At 41.2% G+C, this 17,876-nt stretch overlaps 1 protein-coding gene across 1 annotated transcript in view; it reads left to right on the top strand.

Moving 5' to 3' along the window:
• The first annotated feature begins 310 nt into the window (after positions 1 to 310).
• The window catches only part of fbn3 (fibrillin 3), a 65,207-nt gene continuing 47,641 nt past the window's right edge, over positions 311 to 17,876 (top strand). Inside the window, exons 1-5 of the mRNA XM_078258925.1 lie at positions 311 to 451; positions 3,299 to 3,625; positions 11,430 to 11,512; positions 11,629 to 11,730; positions 17,763 to 17,858. Of these exons, the coding sequence (XP_078115051.1) occupies positions 3,447 to 3,625; positions 11,430 to 11,512; positions 11,629 to 11,730; positions 17,763 to 17,858 (460 nt within the window). The 5' untranslated portion in view covers positions 311 to 451; positions 3,299 to 3,446. The remainder of the gene's footprint in view (positions 452 to 3,298; positions 3,626 to 11,429; positions 11,513 to 11,628; positions 11,731 to 17,762; positions 17,859 to 17,876) is intronic.

Below are 17,876 nucleotides of genomic sequence, written 5' to 3'. Positions count from 1 at the left end.
TAGTCATCCTATTGATTTGTCATTATTAGCTCATTTTCCCCAGCCTGATATTATTGCAAATGCTGCTCAGCAATCATCAAAGATCCTCTACTCTGGTGAGACTCTTATCTCATCACTGAGGTAGCCTGAACGAGTGTTTTTTTTGTTTTGCAGAGTGATGATAGTGAAGCCCTGTTAGCCACAGTGTGAAGGTTTAGCTGCTTGGCCCCTGTTATAACAACTCTAGGAGTCTTGAGGAATGTGGGTTTGTCCTGCAGTCCGTTACTACCCCCTCTCTCCCTCTGTCTCTGCTTCACTCTTGTGTCCCCTCCCCTCTCCCAAACAGGGCATTTCCCTAACTGTTCTCTTTTTCTCACAAGGCTATAGTTCAATATTCCATTGTGGGGCACATATCCTGTCTCAAATTCCGACTCTGGGCTCCTCGACGCCAAGGCACTCCAATTGTTGCAAGGTATTGTGCGCATTAGTGATCTGTTGACTGCAGTTCAATGAAGTTATCAATAGCTTTGATTGTGACTATTGTTTCAGAAGTCCGTTGTTTCACGGGGATTATCTCTTTGTGCATGCCTGTTAGATAGATGGGGCTCAAATTATAAGATTTAGATGCAGAAAGGTGATACAAAGTTTAACGTTTGTTTCTAAGCGGGTGAAGTTGCACTTTTTTTTTTTACCGGCTTTTTGAGAAACTGCATGAAAAAAAAACAGGCTAGTCACGTTTTACAGTTTGATTGCTCGCATTGTTGAAGTTTTCATACTTTGGGATAAACTTTCCTGGCAGGTAAAGTGGAATAAAATATGTGTTTGAGCGAGTAGGAGCTGATGTTTTGTTTTCCTCCATTCATAAAGTTGCGGTGACCTGCAGAGCTCGTTTCAGTGCTGCAGTAACCAGATTTGTCTTTCTGTTAACTTGCAACTGCGCCGATGGCTGTTTTATAGCTACTTCGCAAGTGTGGTAGATGGAACCTGAAATTTTTTGTAGGTCTATAGGCTACTTTATGGACTTTAAGTGCGCTTCTCAATAGTGAATTTTCAGTAAACGTAGCCTATTTAACGGTACCAACTGGTTTTGCATTTCTTTATATTCCCTTAGGAATGTAAAGTTATGCTGTGATTTTGCTTCTCAAATCACTCTGCGATTAAAATAAATGTCAGATAAAGGACATGTTGCGCACCAATGCTAATTGATTAATTGATAATGCAGACTGCTTTACCTGCGTTATTCTGACAGCAGGGTTGGAGAAGTGCTCAGCAGAGCTCCCACTCGGTAATTGATCAGGCATTTCTTTTGTTCGGCATTGATCCCGCCTCCATTCACGTCGCTTACTGCAAGCAGCTAAAGCCAACTTTTTTTTGTATGTCGTTTTTGAGTGGAAAAATCTTTTGTTTTTTAATAACTCGGGCCACAAGAAGCTTAATACGCCCTTCTAAGAGTTTACCACTGCAGTTAGGCTAATGCACCACCACAAAGTATTATAGTCTATACACATTTAGGTAGCATACTTTTTTTGTTTCTTCCCCGTAAAAAATAAAAATGAAATATAACTACATGCAATTATGTTAACATTAGTATCTCTTAATTTCTATGTCTTCCTGTCTAGACCCTGTCTGCCATCATTTTTCTTTTTCTCTGCATGCTTAAGTGAGTTCACTGCTCATCTATCTCTCATCTTCTTTTAAAATTAATCAGTGGTTCAGTGGGATGCAGGGCCATATATATTTTCTTTGTCCAGCCCATAAATATAATATGGCTGTGTCTGCTGCGGTCATATATCACCAGGGGCCCACAGTTGGCTCTTAAATATGTGGTCCATGAGGTGGAGAAGAGAAAATAAACCTCATGGTCCAAATCAGTTTGGCTCTGGACGTTTTTCAGTTTAATGTAATGAAGTTAGGACACGGTTGTAAGACTATATAAGCTATGCATAGGGTAAGCAAATCCAAAATAGAGTGATGTTCCCCTCTTTTATCTATGTCAAACGTTTTTTAGAGGCCTAAAGGGGGCAATACAATCTCACTATTTAGAGATTATTCAATTTGTAACATTTTCTTTGGTTTTATTATAATTCTTATTAACATCCCTTTAACTGACAATACACATTTAATATTCAACACACTGTGCATGTCTCTCTAATCAGTTTATGACTTCTCTCTTTGTAGTGTGTAGTCACTACATACAGTATTTGGTGTCTGTGGAGTGATAAACCACTTATGAGAGTGCTTTGAAGTGCAGTACAGTGAAAACAGATTGCTGGAAGTCAGGATTTAAGTGTCTCTTCTATTTCCTTGCATGCTCTTCTTTATTCACCCCCCAACTCATATGTTTTCTCTTTTCTCGATATAACCACCAAGCATGTCACAAACCAAAATCAAATCAGTAAATAATTCCATTGCAAACCATTTCACAAGAGAATTGTACGGTGTCTTGTTGTTCACACATTTTTAGGGAAAATGTATGAGAATGATTTTAACTGTTTTACAAGGGTAACATTGTTTTTGTCTGTTAGTTAGATGATTCCTAACTAGGGATACTTGTACCCATGGGGGTTGTTCAGGATGTATGTGGAAAGCTCAACTAATTAACTAGTTTTGTTACAATAACTGCTCATCCAAACAATATCACACTCAACACTATAATACAACTGCCATGACAAAGTTGCGTCCGCTAGGAATGCTAGAGTATACGCTTCATTTGCTAACAGCTAGCTGTTTGGGACCAGGCTATTTCCGGGAACAAAAGCATTCATTCCGAAAGTTACACCTCTAATGCTGAAAATGTTGGAGTTTGCTACAATGTAATATCTCCGGTGTCTCTTTCTTCATCTGTTCTTGAATGTACTGTACTGTAGCAAGTGACCGAAAGTGAACTGTATATAATAATATATATAATAATAATAATAAATAATATATATGTATAATAGGGGTTCCCTCTCAGTACGCGGTGTGTACATAACGCACTACTAATGAATATGTCCATTAGATGTCAAGAGCTCGCACTCCACACTGCATTTCTTTGCATCCTCAGCAATACACCTGCCAAGTGTGAAGTCGATCGGATGAACGGCTGTCAAAAAAATAGGACAAACATATAGACAGAGACTCCATTTTAATTAGATGAACACATTTGAAACATGGTGCTGATGAAGGAGTACATGAGCTCATCTGACAGGGCTTTGGGGGTATGTCAGACAAAAAAAAAGGTTGGGAACCAAATGAACTGAACCAATTTCACCCTCAGTGTAAGTTTGATAAGTATTTCTAAGTGTTTCTTAGCTTTCATCTTCTTTCTTCCTCTGTCTAGCCCCTACTCTGGAGTGCACACCAGGACTTTTGATCTGGATCCAGGATTAGATCCCTCTGCTCAGCCTGGGTCCATACAGTGAACAGAGAGTCAGAGAGAGTAAGCGGTTAACGCAGAGATACGATTGGAGGGATAGCCAGATCGACCAATGGGATCAGGGAAGCTGGCCCAGGTGCTGCTGGGATGGGCGGCAATGTGTCTTACAGCGTTCCATGTGGCTAGCGGTGAAACCGGGAATGGACCATACGAAGCCAGTCGCTTCACTGGCACTGTGGACCAGAAAGAGGTGCAGCGGGTTCGACGCCGTGGCCAGGAGACACTGAGAGGGTAGGGATGACAATCTGTGTCAGTGACTTTGGCAAATCCCAAATGAGCAGCAATGCATAATACATTTTGGTATTAATTTTATTTATCTTATACTGTAGAAGCTTTCATAACAAGAGTGCTGAAAAGTAGAAAAGTGCATTAAGTTTGGTTTTGTACACACAACTCAAAGCATTTGTAGATGTATCTGGAGAAACTTTAACATATAAATGTCTTTCCCCTTTCTGCTTTCCTGGCAGCTCTCTTTCAACAGCTGGGGCCAAGCTCGCCTTATACCAAATTAAGCTGCTGAATACTACCACATTGTTTTCTCAAAAACAGCAAATGTTCGACCTTAACAGGCTGCTTGCCACACCGAAATCTCCCAGTGTATTTACAGCAAATTGACATTTTCATGGGAAAGGAAGGAAAAAGCCACTTTCTATACATCTCATGAGGGGATGATGAGTGAAAAGCATGACCCAAATTCCACCGTATTAGTGTATTAGTTAAGCTGGAGAAAGTAGTTTAGGGCGGAGATTGCTGGCCCCGGTGTTTTGAGTGGAGGCAGGAAAATAGTGTGTGAGTGTGGGTACATATGAACATACATGTGTATGTTTTTAAATGTTTTGTTCATTTGAGTGTCTGTATGTGAGGAGTATCCAGTGAAATGAACTACAGGGATCACCTCTTACCAGCTGCAACCCCCCTGTCCATTCTCTCTCCTGCAGTTCAACTCTTTGACTTTGTTACCTAAACCATGAATCTGGGTGTGGGATGTATGTCAGTGCAGCAAAGAGTTTTCACTGTATATTTCGCCACTTCTTGAAAAACAAAGGATGTTTTGTTGGGCCCCATTTTCAGTATCTGCATCAGTTATTCCAATCAGACTTCCATCTGTCCCAGCTTATGGTTCCCCCCGGTGCCAAGCCACAGGAAATGAGGTATTCGTATCACCCAAGGGGGGTATGAAAAGGGGCATTTGTTTCACTGCTGTAGGTGACAAAGCAGCAGAGAGAATAACAGAAGGCAGGAAAAGTATGAAAGAAATAGAGCACATGAGAAATGAGAGATGAGATGAAGAAGAAATTTGTAGCGATAGCGAGAGAGATGGAGATACATAACTAAACTCAGTGAATAATATTCAGTTGTTGCTTATTAATAGTGCAGGGTTAAGCTCCCAGAGTCTTAGAACTGGTGTTTTCTCTAAAAACATATTCAGTGACAATCCCCACTGCATAATAGAAATAGATTTGATTGCCTTGTCACTCATTTTGGTTTATATGGAAGGCATTTGTCCATGTTAAATAAAGAAAACCGTCCCTCTGCATTTAGACATATTTCATATTTGTGCCAAACTTTGAGCGAGCGAAGTCCTTCAGCATTTTCACGAGAACATGTTACAAAAGACTGCAGACTTTTTCCATTACATTATTAAGTCTTGGAAACACTGCTATGTTAGGGACGTAATGTAGTGATAGCTTTGCGTACCAAAGTAAATAGGTGATGAGATTACACAGCATCTCTGAAACTTAGGGCATGTTAAGGCTAAAAAGCTCTGTTTGCACCCTGGGCTCCAGGCCAGTATGAGTACCACAAACTAAAGTTATTTAACAAAATGTTTGAGATCTTTTTAATTATTTTCATTGGATTTCTAGGTGTTGCCTGGTAACTGTCACTTGAATTATTCCGAAACTTAAAAGCACCTCCCATGCGCTGCGGCAGGCTGGCCAAAGCAAATAGGTCTAATGTGTTGACATTATTTTCAGTTACTGTTTGAGTGTCGGCTGAAAAAGATCACAGTTAATCTGGAATCGGGTAAAATTAGTCATCTACACTTGAGAATGTTTCATCTCTGGACAGAAGCCCTAGGGTGAAGAAGTCAAACGATGAGTGACTAGTACGTGTTTTGGCTTTGTGTAGTGAAAGTGAATTTTACAACTTATTGACCCCAAAAAAACTGTAATCCATTCAAACCCAGGTTTGTGTCTTAGTGTAATGCTTTCATCTAAGCATTGCAGAAATCACAGTGGACTGTCAGTAACTCAGTATAGGCTTTACAGATTATCTGTGTGGGAGATGGAGGGAGGTTAGGTTAATGATGGTCATTACGCTGGCCTTGGGCTGGGGTGTACTGTTTATTTGCTGGCTAAAACTCCATATCCCCTGGTCTGTCTCTGGTAGCGCTGGGTCTGATGCTGACTGACTCTGATTTATTGGCTCCCACCACACTGCAGCCTGGCATCAGTCCACTCAAGAGCAAACTGATCAGACCTTAGGTTGGCTGGCTGGCTGGCTGGCCAGTGTTACTCGATGGGTAATTGACCGTCTGGTTGGTAGAATGAGAGAAGGAAGGTGTGAGGCAGAGACTGATATTGCTTTTTTATTTTTCTCACTTGCTGTCAAATGCCCTACCAACTAAAATAGTTGAATATTTATTGTTTAATAAGTCTGTTGTATGCTAGAGTTAAAGAATCCAGCCACCCACCTTCTTAAGCTTGGCCCAGCTTTACCAAGCTCTGCTGAGGAGACGCCTTGGATGCTGGCTAACTTGGCAGACAGTCAGCCCCAAAGCAGAGAATAGCTTTCAGCCACTCAATTCCCTGCCAGGGTAATGTCAATACCACGCCGATGGCTTGGATGGGGGTCCTCTATTTAAAGTCTGCCATGGCGTATGCCTAATTTGAAACAGAATGAATGCCACAGGACAACCCTCTTTATCGCAGACCTGCAGTATCTGAGTGTTTTGAGGATAGAGGAAGTAAAGAAAAGACCCACAAAAAAGCTTAAGAAGAATTTACATTGGAATGAGTGAACAGTTTCTTTTTCTGATTTTTTGTGCATTAGGTTCCATTTTAGGTTTTTATGTGTCTGCATTTTATGCTTACTGTGTGTGCAGGCTAAAACCGAGCTGTAATGACAGGATTATCTGGGACAGCTGATTGGCATGTGGTCTGTTAATAAAGTGGTTTAATGTCAGACTGTATGAGAAGATTTAGCCATCAGTTTACTTCCCACATTTGACGTCTCTTTCCACACCGACATACACACCATAAAACATTTTGCATTCGCGCACATAAAGGCATTGAATGAGCTTATTTGTGTACATCGCTGTATTTCATTTACAATTACTTCTGCTAAACATCACGTTGTTAAAACAAACAGAACAATAAACGTGAATCCTGTCTGGGGTTTGTGTGGTTAACCACAGTTAAAGTTATGCTATACAACTGTATCTCCTGTTGTCTGTCAGCCAGGAATGTCATCACAACACACACTACTACAGTGATTTACTGCAAGTTTTTTTATCTGTCCATCTCTGTTACACTGCCAACAATCTCTCACTTATTCCCTACTTATCTCTGTTTCTCAGTTCAATTCAATTTTAATTATTTTAGCAAGACAATACTGCCAAGATTATCTATCTATCGATGTGTTTCTCTTGTCGCTCTCCCAATACATTTACTAGTACGAGTACGAGTACTAAAATGAAAGTACAGTTTTGATCAACTCAAATTTTCCTACATTCACTTTTGCTTCACTATATTTCATACTGACATATTACACTCAAGAGTGTGTGAATAAAACATTAAGTTGTTACATTTGACTAATGTAATGAGGCCGGCCAGCGTGCTTGCTAGGGGGCTAATTGTTTAGCGGTGCAGAGAGAAGAGGTCTATTACGGTCTTTATATTAAATTTCACGGTATAGGATATTAGTTTATTAACGTTTATTTTGTAAAATACCAGGCAGATGACCTTTGACCTATGGCCAGTACGCTGACACACACATTGATATACAGACACCTGACCTGGAGCCTGAGCAACTGTGGTCTGTGTCTTATGGAAACAGACCGTCTGTAGTCATTTTCCATGCCTGCACCGTGCTACCCTTCCTTGTAGGTCAGTGGAGGCCGGCTGCTCTGAACTGCCTTGACCTTTGACTGCTGTGGATTCCTACATGGCAAGAGGACACTCTTGCTGCATGACTTGTAGATGTTGCTGTCTTTGCAAAAGCAACAACAAAGACACCACAAAAACTCTATTCTTTCCAATTAACTATTATTATTATTATTATTATTATTATTATTATTATTATTATTATTATTTTCTATTATTAGAATATTTTCATAGTCACTGCAGTTTATTTTAGCAATCACTTGATTAACTGCTAAGTCTATCAAATGACAAAAATTAGCAAAAAATGCCTATTAGAATTTTCCAGTTTTCCAGTCTTTCCTGACTTATTCATATTGCTTGTTTTATCTCACCAAAACCCAAAGAGATTCACGTTACAAAGTTATATGACAAAGAATAGCAGCAAATTTTCACATTTGAAAAGTTGAAATGATTGAATATTTGGCATATTTACTTACTGAAACGATTAATTATTAAAATAGTTTCTTGTAGATCCATTTTCTATCGATGGATTAATCGACTAATCGTTTCAATTAATTGATTGCATTTCTTACAAGAGATGCACATCGTAATACCGTACATAGTTTTTGGCCTACTTCATTTTCAAAAATCTGCCTCCTCCTTCGACTTTGAAGTCTGACTACAGTATCCTTTCTTTCTTCATTCTTCATATTTCCCCTTGGATGAGGTGGCAGCCATTTTCCTTTTATTACTATTAATGGCAGTTAATGAGCGATGCACGGGCCGGGAGGCAACTTTAAAGGCGGCGACATGGCCACAGAAGAGTTAATCTCCTTTAGATTAAGCCCTGAAAACAGTAGGACATTTCAATATTGAGGAAAACCCATGGGGCTTAACCTCCCTTTTTATGGCTGTCTTTTATTCAGTTTAACTTCAGTTCATCCTCTAAAGCCTCCTCTCTGTGATAGGAGACCAGGCATTGACCTGGAGGAAAGAAGCGAGAGAGGAAGAAAAACAAACCAGAGCACCTCAGGGTCAAACCCCTATAATCCTTCATATATTGACATCCCCTAGGTCTGAAACAGTGGAAAATCTTCAATGCTTTGTGGAGAAATAGATCAGGGAAGATGTTGAGTTCACTGCTCATTAAGTGCTGGAATGCCGATGTCTCCCTCCATGCATTTCTAAAGTTTTTTTTTGGAGCTCAGTTTGGTTTGTGTGTTTGCCCCAGAAATTCAACCCCCACTAAGGGTCTGGCCTCTTTTTGCTTATGCTGCTCTCTCCTTCGTTTCCATATCTCTGTTTTCCGCTCCCCACTCCTCCTCCTGCTTCCTTCTCTTCTCAACATAAATTTGTTTTGCTTTCCCTCCCACTGATCCCCTGTTCTTTTCCCATCGTCCTGTCTTCCCTTCTCCTAACCACCATTCCTCTCACACTCTATACACTTTCTCTCTAAAACCTTGCGTTTCAGTTTCTGTGAATCTCCCAAAGAAGCTACTTCTCATAACTTTTCTCCCCTTCCTGTTCCTGTTTTATGTTTATCTTCCAGCTTTGTCTGACCATTAACCCTAACCTACGTAAATACCCCTTGTCTGCTTGCCCACCTGTTTGTCTGTCCCATACACATCGGTGACTGTATTGATCTGGACACATTCAAATCATATATCCAAACCTACCTCTTCAGATTAGCCTTTACCCTCTAATATTATTACATTTGACCTGCTGTTATTTGTTTGGTTTTATTGTATCACTTGCTTTTAAAATGTGTGTTTTTTATGTGTTGGTTTTATTGCTTCACTTGTTTTTAATGTGCTTAATGTACTGGTTTTATTGTAAAGTGTCTTTAAGTACTTTGAAAAGTGCTATATATAAATGAAATGTATTATTATTGGTATTATTATTATACAACTAAAACCTGTACATTTCTGTTGCAGTCTGTGGGCTATTTATACATAAAGGTCAGTTTACTTGTCATGGGGCGTTCCACTCAGCCTGTGAAAACTGGTAAAATGTCTTCTGTGGCTCTGGATTCAGCTTTGCAAAGTCTTAAAAAAATAACTCTGATGAGGCTCTACTCTACTCAGTGCGACTCGCTCTTTTTGGTTTTCCATTAGCAAAAGTTGGGGATAGTACCCAGTACTTGTTTTGGTACCACCTTGGTCGAGGTTCCAAGCGAGCTAAGCCGATACAAGAAGGTGAAGTTAAAACACTGCAGATTACTGATTGGTCGGAGAGAACTGTCACTAACGCGAAACAGGAATTCCTGCACAAACCCGCCATTTTTAAATAGCCAAGCTACTGTCAATTACAATCACAATGTTTCTAATTCCCTCACCCCAGATAGGAAAAAATGTCAGCCTGCAAAGCTATGGCATACACTACGGCGTACAATTGACGAAGTGCAGACATCATTGCTGTTGAAAGGATCTAGCGGCTGTATCGTTGAAGATGATGTCACTGCAGTTTTACGCGATGTTGCTACGGAGATCAGCTGAGAATCCTGCCTAAACTGAGGAGCTACTATCTGCTGTAGAAAAAAAATAGAGAAAAGTAGGCCTACTGGTACTGCTACCAAGAGTGAGTTGAGTTGTGTCCAGTCGAGTTGAACTATGCTGTGGAAATGAGGCAAATGACAACCTGTTATAAATAGGAAAATAAAGTTTGAAAGATGAGTACATTTAACAGACTGTTGAGTTGCATCATAGGATGCATACTAAAAGTCTGAATATCTCTTTAAGAATGTCTTCTTTAAATCTGTCTCTCAACTCTATGGAAGTGCAACACAAAATCCCTGGTGCATCCCTTTAAAGGCTTGATAAGTTGTTACTTTACTAGTCCTTGGTCATCTTAAAAACACACTGGCTAATCTAGCGTTAAATTATGCCCATGGTTCAGAAATTGTTTAGACTAAAGAGATGTGATTCTTATGGCAAATGACTTTACCATGAGCATCTGGATCAGGCTTTATCCCAATTTACCAAGTTGTGGTCCCTCAATTCTCATTCATGCCATCGGCAAATGAAAACAACTAACCACCAACACAGATGACCTCAGATATACCCATCATTATACGCTTTGAAAGGTCAATAAAGGATATCATTAGTACCACCACATAGTTGGAATCCCTTCAGCTTGTTAAACAGCTTTATGCAGCTTCTTGGAGTATTTCACTTGAGTGCACACACACACTGACTCACGCACACTTCCTTATAGTATATCTGGATTTTGGTTTTGGGATTTATGCAAGTTGGGACTTTTAAATAAACTGAGTTAAAAGTAGGTGTGTAATTATTCACGGAAGATAAAAACTGAAGTGTTCTTCGCATTAGTTTGTAAGTCAGATGCAGACCTCAGTCCTGCTGCATGTTTTGTGTGTGTGTGTGTGTGTGTGTGTGTGTGTGTGTGTGTGTGTGTGTGTGTGTGAGGCCAGTCATCTATAGATGTGGTTTAGCCATCTCCTCAGAGGAAATATTTGTGGTTAACCTGTCAGGCTAATCAAGTGCTCCATAAGCTGTGATGACTCTTACATCTGTCAGACAGGGTCAAAGTTCACTGCAGGCTCTCCACCAGTAAGAATCCGAACTGAGTGAGGAGGGCGGGCAGCAATGGGGAGCAGCAGGATATTTGCCAGAGGGAACAGGACAGCCAGGCATGGAATTTGGCAGAAAGGAGGACTTTATACTTCCTGTCCTTGCAAGTTTAAATTCAGCCTTGAATAATAACAAAATGCTGCTCCTCCTTGTAGGTCCCTTGCATTTCCTTCCCCTCCTCCCGTCTCTGAAAATATGTCCATCCATCACTTGAGGAGGCTTTGCATCAAAGTTTGTTTTGTTTACTTTAAAATCCTAGGTCTAACTGTGTGTATTTGTTTAGGGGTTTCACTAAAATATGTTTGGGAGGTCTGGGTGAGTAGTGAGTTTGTTTGTTCTTTTTTTTTTTGTCTCTGTTAGGCCTAATGTGTGTGGCTCTCGCTTCCATTCATACTGCTGTCCGGGCTGGAAGACTCTGCCGGGAGGGAACCAGTGTATTGTTCGTAAGTTCCTCTACCCTTAAATCCTCTTTAATATGATCCCACAAAGCCGAGTGGAGAATATAACGCAACTCCTCTCCTCTCCTCTTCCTCTCCCTCCTTTCCCTCTTCCTATCCAGCAATTTGCAGGAATTCATGTGGCGATGGCTTCTGTTCCAGACCCAACATGTGTACCTGTTCAAGTGGCCAGCTCTCTCCTAGCTGTGGGGCAGGAGGAGGAGGTCAGTAACAGTGCCACTCATCACACACTCATACAGTAACTGAAGCTTCATCAAACAAACCCCATCATAAGGAGATAACATAAATATAACATTACATTAATCTGACAGTTTTATCTAAAGCAACTTACATCTCTTTCCCCACCACATACACATATAAAAAACAAAACAATTTGGGGTTCAATGTCTTGCTCAAGGACACTTTGATTTTGGGGCTCAAACACCAACCCTACAAGAGCTTAAACTTTGTTTAGTCGATTGACAGCAGCTATTTAGATTATTGATTTCTAGTTCAAGTAATTTTTTAAACAAAACCAGTTCCAGCTTCTAAAATTGTATTTGCTGCTTTTCTGTATTTTATGTGATTGTAAACTTCTTATTCTCAAGTTTGTGAGTCTTAGTTGGATAAAACAAGACACATGATGATATTAGGGATGCTTGGGAAATATGCTTATTGGCTTTCTGGTGGAGCGTTAGATGAGAAGATCAATACCATTCTTATATCTTTTAAGTTAAATATTGGGCTACAGCCAGCAGCCTGTTAGCTTAGGTTAGCCCCCCCCCCGTAGACAACTGAAGCAGCAGAATTGCATAGTGGTTAGAGAAGCCTTCCTTCAACTGCATTCCCAGATTGAAGCCTTTCGCTGGCCTATTGGTAGCCTTATCCGATTTCTTACTGTACACGAGAATTTGTCAGAATAATCCAGTAGATAATTGTTGTAATGGTAAGTATAAAAAAAGTAGATTCCCATTATTCTTCTAAATGACCTTAAGCCTGACTTTATTTTACTGTGTGATCCTGCTCAGTGGAACTACTGATGAAATGATATTGCATGTTATACTGAGCAGTTTTAGTTCCTACTCATCCAATTGCTCGGCTATTTTCCAAATGTGATGGTTCCACCCTGCTCTCATGGGAGCCAGAATAGTACTGTAGCCAGTGTAATATAAGTGTATAGAGTCCCAGGCCCGCTCCACAGCCTGCAGGTCACAGGGTTTGTCAGGATTAAAGTAGAGAGTCTGGCCGCCCCAGCTCAGTCTGCTGGGCTTCGTTACAGACCACTCAGGATGTGTGTGTGTGTGTGTGTGTGTGTGTGTATTGGAGTGGGGCGAGGTGTTTTACTGCACATGCAAAGTGTGTGAAATCATGTTTGTCGTAGTGAGATTAGTGCACTGTGTGCAGGGTTTAAATATAAAGTTAATATGTGCCGAAAATGCAGAAAACATTGTTGTTAAGTACCAGTTTGGGAGCATGCAAAGTATGTGTCGATGTGTGTATTAAGTAGCGTGCAGTGTGTTCAGCTTCACTGCTTTAGTCTGCCAAAGTTGGCTCGTCAGTCACGCCTGGCCCCTGCCAGCCCCTTTACACATGCTCACATTCCATTAAGCCCGCTAACACACATATTTCCACTCGCACAACTGCACACACTGACAGATATACAGATACTCGTACTCTTATACTAACAGACAGACAGAAAAACTCACTCACATACACACACACACAAACTAACACAGTGAGCATCAGTTGGCTGTGACCCAGAGGTGTAAAACAGGATCTGTTCCAGCCATAATCAAGGACGACAACCCTTACGTAGGAAGGGCATAGAGGGTGGGGTGGAGGAAAAACAGCCTCTGACCTATATGGCAGGAAAGATACAGATCTCCTGCAGAGTCAGTGCTTTGGCAAGAGCTATGAAGTCATGCTCCTTAAGGGCAGGAATGGCACTAGTAAGTGAAGTGATAAATTAGAGTGAGAGCTTAGCAGAGCTGGACCGAACTGATTGTCACACTGTGATTCTCAGCTTTCCTCAGCAGGGATTTATGGGGGCTTTTCTACAGGTTTACAGGCAGTGGAGAGGCAGGAAAGGAAGCTACTGAGATACTGTATGATCTAAATAATCAGAGACAGCTTTATTGTTCTATGATTAGTATATGAGAAATGTGTTTAAGTGCACCGTTAAGAGTATGTGTCACTGCGAAAGCTCTTCCTCTGGCTTCTTTGGCAGCTTTGATGAGGGTCAGAGGTCAAACAACTTTATGGCCTGAGATAAACACACACCCATCAGTGAGTGCTGAATGCTGTGGAATGACCCGAGGAGGTCACCTTATTTTGGTAAAAGTTAGGTGTCTCTTCTAAAAAATGATTGGTCTCAAGCAGAAGCTTTAATTCTATGAAAAGTTAATTTCCTCACTGTCCTGCATGTAACTACTCCCAAACTCTACTGTGTCTAAATCTTTGTCATATTTGGATGAGGTGTTTCCAAATGTCTTTGCTCCATTGCTTTTTAGTAATAAAGCTTTGTTTTGATTTAAATTCCCACAGAGCAAAACTCACAGTTTTTAATAAATTATTAAGTTGAAAACTGTTTTCACAACATTATCTGTCTCGGAGGCTTTAGGCCGTGCCAAGAGAAGGCAAACACTCCTCATCATAGATCTTGTCTTACCAAACATTCAGACTCCCAAATTTAGCTTTTGGAGAGAGTCCACCATTTAACAGGATAATTCAGTGCAGTTGGAAACAAATTGCAGTGCTATGGAGATCTGTTTAGAAACACCAATTTCCTCTGCCTTAATTATACAGCCTGATTCTAGCACCCTGGTTATAGATAGCATCTTTATTCTCACATCTTGCCTGTGGAATGCAGAGGTTTAAATAAATCAGAAACACATTTGTGATTTCATACAATGTATGTATGAAATCACAGACACGTAATCCACGTGTCTGTGATTATTGTTGTGTCTACACAGATGGTTGTCTATGATTTATTTTATGGCTCTTCCTGGAATATTTGCTGTTTGCCATAATACAAGCACATGTTTCTGTAGATAGCAGGCAGACCTTTAGAAACATTACACATTTCTCAGTAAAAAAGCAAAGCCAATGTGGCTTTGTAACTGCAAGAGTCATATTTACTGATTAGCTGGAGTTACATGTAAGTTTCCAGACAACAAGGGTTCACGCTGTAAGTCAACCTTGTTATAGTAATAAACACACTGACAGTTTAGGGCAGAGCAGCTGTGCTGAGGATCGTACAAGGTCATCTTTATAACCTTGTCCTCCTACAACCATAATTAAGAAATCATTACCACAGATGTTCTTGCCCTAATGCTGAGAAACAGCTGTCTTTAGACTGACAGGCTTCCATCAGCTATTAACTAGGACCACCAGTGAGCCGGGGAATGCAGAGAGAGGCCTTTGAACTTTACTTCAATGTAGTCCGTCTTGACTGCAAGTTTGAGTTGGAGGGCTGTGAGTTTCCTAGAATGGAAAGAAATCTTTGTAGTTGACTCTCAACCTGCTTCAGGTTCAAAACTAAGGCTGACTTGTCACTGGTCCCCGGGGTGTGTGTAAACCAGGACAAAACACAGCTATAAAGCACCTCAGTTTTCCATCAGACACAGACACTTGCACCCGTAGCACACACTGGCACACTCAACACACAAGCCTGGACTTCCTGTGTTTCGCAGCCTCTCGTAAAAAACACCCAGATGTGAGCAGCTCAACGGTGACACTACCAGAGTACAGAGGTGCATTGTGGTGCTGCAAAGCTACACCCAACTCCTTTTGCTCAACGTCTGGAAGACACACACACACACACACACACACACACACACACACACACACACACACACACACACACACACACACATGCACATTCCCCTACCCTGTTGCTCTACACATGCAGCTTTTCAGGCACGGGTCATTGGAGCAATCTCCACCTGCGGGGGATGAAGTGCCATGAGGAGGGGGAGCGAGGTTAACCAGTGAGATCATCTCCTGTCTCCAAACATGCTTGTTTGCTTGCTCCTCCTCCTCTTCCTCCTCCTCCTCCTCCTCCTCCTCCTCCCATCTATTTCCCACCTGGCACACATGGTACCTCCAATGTCTTTCCAGCACCTGTCCCATCATACTCTGTTCCTGAGGGCAGAGAGTTCAGTGGCTATAATACTCTTACTGCAACATCACCCACCCCACCAGCCCCAGCCAAAATCTTTACCCATATGTTCTTGACCTATTTAGAAACACTGTTTTGGGGTTTGAAAAATGGAAGGGTTTACTCAAGTTGCCCCCAGCGCTGGAACTGGTCTTCTCCATAGTGTGTTCCATGGCAACGAAAACTGAAGTCCCTCGCTGCAGTCATTATTCAGGATTCACATCACTGCTCCAATTATTGGCCTTGAGTGAATAAAGAGAGTCAATAGAGTGCACTAACCTCATGTCTTGAGCTGAGGTTAAAACTTGAGAGGATGAGCTGACCCTGTGAGAGTGAATGAGAAGAAGAGAGAGAAAGACAGAGACAGTACACTAGTACTCTGACCTATAAACCCATCCTGCCCCACAGTCCCAAACTATTTGCTTTCATTTATCACCATATGTTGCCATGAGACAATCCAGACAAAAAGTTTTTTCTGCCAAATCTGTACATAGAGTCTGCCAAGTGTTGCACATGAGAAAGTTAACTGGAATTTCTTCTAGACTTCAGATGCATTAAATATATTGAGGGAATGCAAGCTCTCTTTCAGTGAATTACACCTCTGCCTTGCATTTACTGAAACTACACAGATCCACAAGATTTGTGCTATTGTGCTTTGACTCATGTAACTGAAGTCTGCCCTGTGTAATCTGACAGTAAGGCAGGCGTGGGTGATCACAATGAAAAGCTACTTAAGAGAATATTCACTCATCATGACTCACACAAGTCATATTTAGTTTGTTTGGGTACAGTCAGAATAAGTGGGTGGAATACAGTGGCTGAAATGCCTCCTGTTGGCAAGTTTGCAAACTCAGAAAGTCTCATTAAACAACCTCAGCTATGAGGAAGCTCAGTCATTTCCCCTGCTGCACAGTGCTGCATGCCAGAAATGTTAAAGAGAGAAAGAGACATAAACAAACAGATGGAGAGAGAGAGAGAGAGAGAGAGAGAGAGAGAGAGAGAGAGAGAGAGAGAGAGAGAGGAAATTAATGTTGAACTTGCGATTAAGATATAGACAGAAAAGTATGAATGGCCCTAAGGGAATAGTTGAGGAAGGAAGAAAAATAAAGGCACAGGGAGACTAAAAGACAATAAAATATCCTCTTGAGCCAGGATGAAAGATAAAGGAGGATGTGAGGAAACATTAAGAGAATACAGTTCTCTAGCATGCAGCACTGTAGGTGTCCTCTCTCCTCTTGTTTTCGGTAAATGGCTGGCTCAGCAGAAAGCTGCCTGTCTGCCAGGAAGACCAATTAGTTTCCCTTATGAAAGCCGCTGCTACGTGTTTGAGACTGTCAGATTGGCCCTCTCACAGTCTGGTGTAGCAGCCTGCCAGCCAGGAGGCTCCTGCTTCACATCATAATACCTGTACTGGTTGGTTTACCCACTATTCAAAGGTTCTCCCTTCCTTTCTCTTACATTCGCTCCTCTGTGCATCCTGTTTTGCCATTGTGCCATACTTCTCTTCCCCCCTCATCCAGTTTCCCTCTCCTCTCAGCAAATTCCTGACTGACTGACTGACTGTAGCATACAGCTGGCTCGACTTATTGCCTACCCCCAAACTGCTTGATTGAGCTTTGGTTTTGTGGCCTGGGGGCCTTTGAGCCTTGTCTGTTCATCTAAAGCTGCTAAAGAAACATCGGCGTTGGGCAAACCCAGCTGAAATACAATAATACCTCTTATTGTGTCAAAGTGACCATAGTTATTCAACTCACTTTAGGAAGAACACCTAATGCAGTTTTTAATTGGGTATTAATATATTGAATCAAACCACTCGATTGATTAATGCTCCCATTGCATTTCTGTCGAGGTTTGGTTGATAATACCAGTAAAAGCTTTTAAATAAAACTTTTTTAATGAAGTAGTCACTGACTCAAATCACATGTTCAAAGTTCCTGTTCTTGTTTATTTTGTTGTAATGTTGCAGCTTGTGTTATTGGATGTGAAGGCCTGATCATTTTTTAAGTGTATCTGTTCACACTTGTCTTTGTTTTTGCCCTTCCCACTCATCATCCCACCCCATCGCCCCTCTCTCTCTCTCTTTCCTCTCTCCTACAGTTCAGTCCTGTAATGTCAGGTGTATGAATGGCGGCAGCTGTGCAGAGGACTCGTGCTCCTGCACAAAGGGCTACACAGGCAACCACTGTGGACAGCGTGAGTGAAATTTTCTGC

The sequence above is a fragment of the Sander vitreus genome, chromosome 9, assembly GCF_031162955.1.
Source record: "Sander vitreus isolate 19-12246 chromosome 9, sanVit1, whole genome shotgun sequence".
Lineage (NCBI taxonomy): Eukaryota > Metazoa > Chordata > Actinopteri > Perciformes > Percidae > Sander > Sander vitreus.
Note: the sequence above shows the minus strand (reverse complement) of the source record. Positions and strands in the feature narration are given on the sequence as shown.